The sequence below is a fragment of the Gekko japonicus genome, unplaced genomic scaffold (genome assembly GCF_001447785.1).
Source record: "Gekko japonicus isolate JY-2015 unplaced genomic scaffold, Gekko_japonicus_V1.1 scaffold3645, whole genome shotgun sequence".
In the NCBI taxonomy this organism is placed as follows: domain Eukaryota; kingdom Metazoa; phylum Chordata; class Lepidosauria; order Squamata; family Gekkonidae; genus Gekko; species Gekko japonicus.
In genome coordinates this window covers 60,587-69,014 of record NW_015174360.1, presented here as the reverse complement: position 1 = coordinate 69,014, position 8,428 = coordinate 60,587, and the positions used below count along the sequence as shown (strand labels likewise).

The following is an 8,428-nucleotide window of genomic DNA, read 5'->3' as shown; positions in this document are numbered from 1 at the left end:
CCATTTCTGCTGTTTCCAATAATTTATATATCATTTCTTCTTTTGTTGGCGTTTCCTCTTTTTTCCAATATTTAGCATACAATATCCTGGCTGTTGTTATTACATGTAAAATCAAATATACTTCTGGTTTTTTTGTAATTCTGTGGTACAATATTTAATAAAAACAACTCTGGTACAAATGGTAATGTGTTTCCTCTTTTTTCCAATATTTAGCATACAATATCCTGGCTGTTGTTATTACATGTAAAATCAAATATACTTCTGGTTTTTTTGTAATTCTGTGGTACAATATTTAATAAAAACAACTCTGGTACAAATGGGTAATGTTATTTCTAGCATTTTTGTAGTACCTCATGTATCCACACCCAATACTTTTTGTAAGCTTACATGTCCACCACATATGGGGAAAAGAGCCAGTTTTATTGTTTACACTTCAAACATAAATTTGACATGTTTGGATACCATTTAGCTAAATTTTCGGGGGTCATATGCCATCTATAAAACATTTTTGTAAATATTTTCTTTAAATGAGATAGCTTTTGTAAATTTCATGTTGGTTTTCCACACCTTAGCCCATTACTCAAGTTGTATATTATGACCTAAGTTTTGCACCCACGTAATCATTGATTCTTTTACCACTTCATCTTGCATTTTCATCTGCAATAACAAAGTATAAATCTTTTTATATCTTTTCCTTCTATGCCCATCAAGATTTTATCCCGCTCCCTATATGAGTCCTAAAACCCAGCAATTTTATCTTTTGCATATCTAGAGTCCAACTGTGCCCTTTCCCACCAGTTCAAATATATATTTTTCTTTTTAAGAGTGTCTTGCTGTACTGACTTATTGTGGTTATCTAGCAGTTCATCATATCTCCCTAGTTGCTCCTTCGTGAATGTCGTGGGATTTATAAAGGCTTCTAGTGGTGAAACCCATCTTGGTATTTTAGTATAGCACATCTTTTGAATCTCTTCCCACATAAAATCTCTGTCTCTTCCTTCCTGCAGCTGTACGAAACCCTGCAATGGCGTATCTGGCTGCAGCCCTTTCCCTAGCTTGCATGACGACTCTTCTTCATGGCCTCCGGGCCTCCCCGTGCCCTCCGCTGCCCCTGCCGAGCAATGCCACCGAGTTCTCCTGCTCCTCCCCGTCTCTTCAGGAGTTCCCGACAGGCTTCCCTAAAGAGACTCTGCTCATCTCCGTTGAGTTCACAAACATCTCCCAGATCGATGCAGACGCTCTTGTGGGCCTCGGCAAACTGCAGGAGCTTCACCTGTCGAATAACAAGCTGAGATCTCTTCCATACGGTCTCTTCCGCGACCTCCCGGATCTGTCCGCTCTGGATCTCACTCAAAACCTCCTTGAAGACCTGCCTCCCGGGATCTTCAGGAACGTCAGTGCCTTGACGCAGCTGAGTCTCCAAGGGAACCAGCTGGCCACCCTGCGGCTATCTTGGTTCCACCCCTTGCATCAGCTCCACATGCTGGACCTCTCCCACAACCGGTTCACCGACGTGCCCCCCTACTGCTTCAGCAAGCTGGAGAACCTGACCGATCTTGACCTCTCCTTCAACTTTCTCCACACTTTGACTCCCCAGATTCTAGAAGGACTACCCAGTCTAGGGAAGCTGAACCTAGAAGGTAACCAGCTCTGGTCCATCGTAGATGGGACCTTCCAAGGTGCTCCAAGCCTGAAGCTTCTCTTCCTCCGAAACACCACCTTGGCCAGTCTCCCAGCTGGGATCTTCGAGCCGTTGAACCAACTGGCACTGCTGGATGTCTCCTACAACAAGCTGACCTCGCTCGTGCCTAAGTTTTCAAGGCAGGCGACGAAACTCAGTCTCGACCTATCAAACAACCCCTGGGCATGCGAATGCCACATGAACACCCTGGTGGCCTGGCTGAATCAATATTCTATCTCTCTGTGGGATGAGCAAGAAACCACCTGCGCCAGCCCAAAGAACCTCGAAGGGCAGGTGGTAACATCTCTCACCCCTGACGAGTTTGGCTCCTGTTGAATTGTAAGAACATCAGGAGAGCCCAGCGGGATCGGGCCAGTGGTCCATCCGGTCCAGCATCCTGTCTCACACAGTGGCCAACCGGTACCTATAGAGGGGTAAAAACATGGCACAGAGTGTTAAGTATGGAACTCAACGCCGTGTCGTAATCAAAACAGTGAATCAGCTTTATTGATGTAAACAGTAACAGTGAAGAACACACACACCCAATCAGAGGAGCAAAGCTCCCTTTTAAACTATCCCGGGCTGGAGTAGCCACGCCCTAGAACAGTTAAGGTCCAATTACATTACAGAGATAACAACCAATCATATTCATTCCCTCCTGAACATTGCTCGGCATCCTGATTGGATGATTATATACAGCAACCAATAGAATTGTTGCAGCTTTCAATCCTTGACATGGTTTCAAGCTTAACATGGCTTTTAATATAGGTAAAGACATAAGACAGAGGCTGAGGCCTTCCCTGATAATAAGATAAGAAGAGCCCTGCTGGATCAGACCAGTGGTCCATCTAGTCCAGCATCCTGTCTCACACAGTGGCCAGCCAGTTCCTCTGGATGGCCAACAACAGGGCATAGAGGCCAAGGCCTTCCCTGATAAGAACATAAGAAGAGCCCTGCTGGATCAGACCAGTGGTCCCTCTAGTCCAGCATCCTGTCTCACACAGTGGCCAACCAGTTCCTCTGGATGGCCAACAACAGGGCATTAGAGCCAAGGCCTTCCCTGATAAGAACATAAGAAGAGCCCTGCTGGATCAGACCAGTGGTCCATCTAGTCCAGCATCTTGTCTCACACAGTGGCCGATCAGTTCCTCTGGAAGGGCCAACAACAGGGCAGAGGGGCAGAGGCCTTCCCCTGATAAGAACATCAGAAGAGCCCTGCTGGGTCAGACCAGTGAGGGTCCATCTAGTCCATCATCCTGTCTCACGCAGTGGCCAACCAGTTCCTCTGGAGGTCCAACAACAGGGCACAGAGGCCGAGGCCTTCCCTGATAAGAACATAAGAAGAGCCCTGCTGGATCAGACCAGTGGTCCCTCTAGTCCAGCATCCTGTCTCACGCAGTGGCCAACCGGTTCCTCTGGAGAGCCAACAACAGGGCATTAGAGGCTGAGGCCTTCCGCTGATGTTGCCTTCTGGCTCTGGGATTCAGAGGCTTAGTGCCTCTGAATGAGGAGGTTCCCCTCAGCCACCATGGCTAGTAGCCGCTGATCAACCTTTCCTCCATGGATCTATCTAATCCCCTTTAAAACTGTCTATTCCTGTGGCCATCACTACATCCTCTGCAGCGAATTCCACATTTTAATCACTCCACTTGTAAAGCAGTATTTCCTCAAGATATATATTTTATGTATCATAGGCGTAATCTTCGTGGGGGTGGCGGGGCTTCAGCCCCCGCCGAAATTTTCATGAAGGTGCTCAGCCTCCCCCGGGAGCCACCCTTGCTCCTAGCACAGCAATGCCTCTGGCCCAGCCCCAGCCCCCCCCGGGAAATTGGAAAGTCTACACCTCCCTCCTCCCCGGACTATAATATGTACGTCATTCCCGTCAAATCGCAATGAGCTTCTGGCCACTCGACAAGGGGCTTTCAAGGCAAGTGAGAAGCAGAGGCAGTTTGCAGAGTCTTCTTTGATGGTCTCCCACCCAAGTACCGACCAGTGTTCCCTCTAAGCTGAGTTAGTGTGAGCTAGTTCACAGTTCTTTAGCCTCCAGCTCACACATTTCTGTCTTCCCTCAGGAAGGAGGGCTCCAGAGCAGGCTAATTTTTTTTTAACTGCCCCCAAAGGGGCAGGGTTTTATTACATTTTCCACATAGCATACACAAACAATCATAACAAATACATACATATACATACATACAAACAGTACAAACAGATACATGGAGGTTATTTTCAGTTTTTACCAATATTTATACTGGTGCCACCTTAATGACAATTTCTCATGAACTGTGTAAGCATCTTTTCTGTGTCTATCATCCTAACAGGTATATATTTCATTTAGTAAACTCCTAGCCTGCCTCTTGCAAGCTTGCCTACATATATTTATCATACCAATTGTAAAACCGTGACCAAGTATTCTGGAATGTCAAATCTGTTGCGCCTTTTATCAATAAAGTCAATTTATCCAATTCCGCAGCCTCCAGTAATTTCCAATATTTTGCGAGCGCAGGCTAATTTATGCGGGAGCCAAATCGCTCGCTCACCACTTGAAAGCCAGTAGCTCACAAGGTAGAATTTTTGCTCACAAGACTCCACGGCATAGAGGGAACATTGGTACCAACCCTGCTTAGCTTCCAAGATCAGGCTAATAACCATGCCACCTCCCCCCCCCAACTAGAATAGCAATGTGAACTATCGCAAAATCTCCACCAGTTCTGAACATGGCACTCGATTTGAACAAGCAGCAAGCAAATCCACTTTAATAGTCAAATGAGGTCAAGATTTTACTTCCTCCCTGTTGGGTGATACTGAGATATTGAAAAAATGGTATTTAACAGAGATAAGATAGTCCAGCAGAGCCAGAGTAAAATAATTCAGACTGAGAGTCCATGTGTGATTATAAAGTTTTTACTAAATTCTAGCATGGGGAAGGGTAACTGGGACGAAAATAACAACAGAGCATAATCGGCTACATCTTTACTCTACAAAGACAAAACTAGAAGAGAGGGATTATGGCTACTCTTCTTCTTCAGAACACCAAAACAAAGACGGGAAGGAGAAAATTCCCGGGCTTTCTACATCTAAAGAACATTGGTTACATGAGAAACATGTGACTTCCTGTGAGTAACATGAACAAACATTTAACCCCAGACATACTGAGTGTTTTCAACTTGTAATACCCAACCCCCCCCCCCCCCCAAAGGACTTAGTTCAGGGTCTTTAGGTCCTTTTTAAAGTGAAGCAACAGGATTCGTCCTTTTGAAATGCATGTGTAGGACTTAGACCCATTGTACTGATTGCAAAATTGCCAACAGAGTTGTGCGCAGGAAGGATGCAGACATGTACTATTGACTAATAAAAAAAATTTTATTTTTTTTTTAAAGGAAGGACAACCATATACACACCTGGGGACGCCCCCCCTAGGTCCCGTTGGTGGGTTTAAATCTCCCGCCACGGTCCTATTGGTTCCCCAGTGGAGAGCCTAGGAGCCTGGTTCCCATTGTTTTTCCATAGTCAAGCTCTGGGGTATTCGCTGGCCCCTGGTGGCGGTCAGCAGACATAACAGGGGGAACGTGCAGATCTGTCCTCACAGAGGAGGGAGAGCTTGTACCTGAAGGTGGGATGGGGGGGCTCTGCAACTTACCTGGCTGCTTCTTGCTCCTTGTGGCCTGACTGAGGGCTGCTGGGAGCAGGGGGCAGGGCTTGTTGCATGTGCCTACCCCCTGGGCTCCTTACTGCCGGAGCTCCGCTCCTGTGCGCTCCCGCAGGAAATGACCCCTGGATGCAGATAAGCAGAAGGCCGTGAAAGCTGCAGCAAATCAAGAATGCCTCGGAGGAAAACAGGACTGAGGAGGGACCTCTGAGACTAACCAAGTTTATTTTGCTGTAAGCTTCTGTGGGTCAGGCCTCACTTCTTCACCGTGCATGAAACGGACATTTTGCAGAAGCCTCTCTAACCCAAATCACCGAGGGAGGAGGGAGAGGAATGGCTGTGCCAGAGAGAGACCTGTCATAAATCATTCAGGTATGAGTCCCAGTATCAGGGACTGGAACGGACCCTTCATGCTAGATGTAAGAGATCAGAGGTTCTAGCCTGCCACCGAGTTCTCTTTGGGAACTAATTTTTGAAAAGGTCCTAGTGGCGCTCAAAGTCTGGACGGGTGGGATCGAGCTAGGGGTGCCAGCCTCCAGGTGGGACCTGGGGATCCCCTGGAATTACAGCTCATCTCCAGGCTACAGAGATCAGTCCCCCCTGGAGGAAATGGATGCCTTGGAAGTTGGATTCTATGCCATTGTGTCCCACTGAGATTAGAGAGATCAGGTTCCTGGGAGAAAGTGCGACCCACGCGTCTCAAAATGGGTGCAGCCAAAATGCGTCTCAAAATGCGTCTCAAAATGGGCACAGCCAAAATGCGTCTCAAAATGGGCGCAGCTAAAATGTGTCTCAAAATGGGCGTCTCAAAATGGGCTCAGCCAAAATGTGTCTCAAGATGGGCGTCTCAAAATGGGCGCAGCCAAAATGTGTCTCAAAATGGGCGTCTCAAAATGGGTGCAGCCAAAATGTGTTTCAAAATGAGCATCTCAAAATGGGCGCAGCCAAAATGCATCTCAAAATGGGTGCCTCAAAATGGGCTCAGCCAAAATGCGTCTCAAAATGGGCGCCTCAAAATGGGCTCAGCCAAAATGCGTCTCAAAATGGGCTCAGCCAAAATGGTTGCCAAAAATGGCTGCAGCAGGAGGTGTGGCCAGCCACAAAATGGCTGCTGCTGCTTACCTCCAAACACACAGTGAAGATCTTTGTGTTGTGGTGGTAGCTGCTGCCAAACCAACATTTTTTATATATATATAGTTTGTAGTTTTAATTTAAAAATGCAATTAAAAAAAAATTCCCCATAACAACATTGTTAAAAATCTACATGGCCAATCAGAAGCCTTGCTGGGCAAAGCCCCGCCTGGTCCCCCAAACTTTTTAAAGACCAGGAAAGGTGTCGGCAGGTGCCCATGTGCCCATGGACACTACGTTGAGTACCCCTGCTCTAGGATATGATACCTCACAGATTCCCTCTCCTCCCCAAACCTCACCCAAGTACTGGCAGTAGCTGACCAGGAGAGAGATCCTGGAGTCAGAGTTGAGGTAGAGAACTCACTGAAGTGTGCGAAAAGGCAAATGCTATGCTGGGGATTATTCGGATTATTAGGAAGGGGATTGAGAACAAATCAGCCAGTATCATAATGCCTTTGTATAAATCGATGGTGCGGCCTCATTTGGGATACTGCGTACACAGTTTTGTTCACCTCCAAAAAGATATCGCAGCACTGGAAAAGGTACAGAACGGGGCCACTAAAACGACTGAGGGGATGGAACGCCTCCCCTATGAGGAAAGGTTAAAGCGCTTAGGGCTCTTTAGCTAGGAGAAACGAGGACTGAGGGGTGACACGACAAAGAGTTTTACAAAATTATGCAGCGGATAGAGAAGGTCAAGAAACTGGTACTTGCCTCCCTTTCTCACAATACAAGAACTCGTGGGCACTCCATGAAATTAATAAGTAGCAGGCTTAGAACAGATAAAAGGAAGTCCTTCTTCACCCAAAGAGTCATTAACATGTGGAATTTGCGGCACGCTAGCAGACTCACCTCCTGGACCTCCCGGGGTTGAGGCTGCGCTCCAGCCGAAGGAGGGGGTGCGCAGGCTCGCTTACCTCCCCAGAGACCCGGGGAAGGGACTCTGGCCATGGAACTTCTAAGAGGTTGCCTCTTCGAGGGCGAAATGCCGGAGAATTGAGGCACCTCTTCGTTCGGACGGTTCTCCATGCTGTGATTTAGTGACGCTGACCGGGGCAAGCGTGGGAGATCGAACATCAGAAATGAAGCTGAAAGCAAGGTCGAATGACCAATTATGAACGTGAGTCAGTTTGGAAACGTTTTAAAGGGGGAAAGATAGCTCCCCACCCCGCTCTACTGAACGGAGAAAGGCGAGCGTGGGAGGGACGCCTCTCATGCGAATGAATTTTTGAGTGATAGAGGGGGGAGCGGAAGAGGAAAAACATGTGGAATTCGCTGCTGCAGGAGGTGGTGGCGGCTACAAGCAGAGACAGCTTCAAGAGGGGATCGGATAGAACATATCTAGCAGAGGTCCATCCATGGCTATTAGCCACAAGGCATAGATGGAACACTCTGTCTGGGGCAGTGATGCTCTGTATTCTTGGTGCTTGGGGGGCCACAGTGGGAGGGCTTCTGGAGTTCTGGCCACGCTGGTGGCCCTCCTAATGGCACCTGGCTTTTGGCCACTGTGTGACGCAGAGTGTTGGACTGGGTGGGCCATTGCCCTGATCCAACATTGGCTTCTCTTACGTTCTTATGTTCGCCCTCCCCAACCTCCACCCCCAAATCTCCAGGAATCTCCTAACCCGGAGTTGGCAACCCTAGTTCCCCTAGAGAAAATTGGTGCTTTGGAGGATATACTCTATGGCATTATACCCCTCTCAGGTCTCTCCCCTCCCCAAACCCTACCCTCAAATCTCCAGGAATTTCTCAGCCCAGAGAGGCAACCTTCTCTACACCCCATTCTTGGGGACTGGGGCGCCCCCTAAGTACCACCCCAGGCTGCATCGTCAGCTCAAGTCAGCTCAGTCCCCAGATCTGCGCCTGGCCCATTTGCGCTCCTGTTCATGAGACGAGGATATATTAACGCTATATTAATTGCTTCCACAATCAGCACGGGTTGTTTTCCTTTCTTTATCCCCCCCCTTTCC

At 47.9% G+C, this 8,428-nt stretch overlaps 1 protein-coding gene across 1 annotated transcript in view; it reads left to right on the top strand.

The window, feature by feature from the left end:
- Window positions 1–2,202, top strand: part of LOC107121422 (phospholipase A2 inhibitor-like) — an 8,048-nt gene extending 5,846 nt beyond the window's left edge. The window contains exon 2 of the mRNA XM_015424335.1: window positions 1,008–2,202. Within this exon, the coding sequence (XP_015279821.1) occupies window positions 1,025–2,017 (993 nt within the window). The 5' untranslated portion in view covers window positions 1,008–1,024 and the 3' untranslated portion in view covers window positions 2,018–2,202. The remainder of the gene's footprint in view (window positions 1–1,007) is intronic.
- The last annotated feature ends 6,226 nt before the right edge of the window (window positions 2,203–8,428 follow it).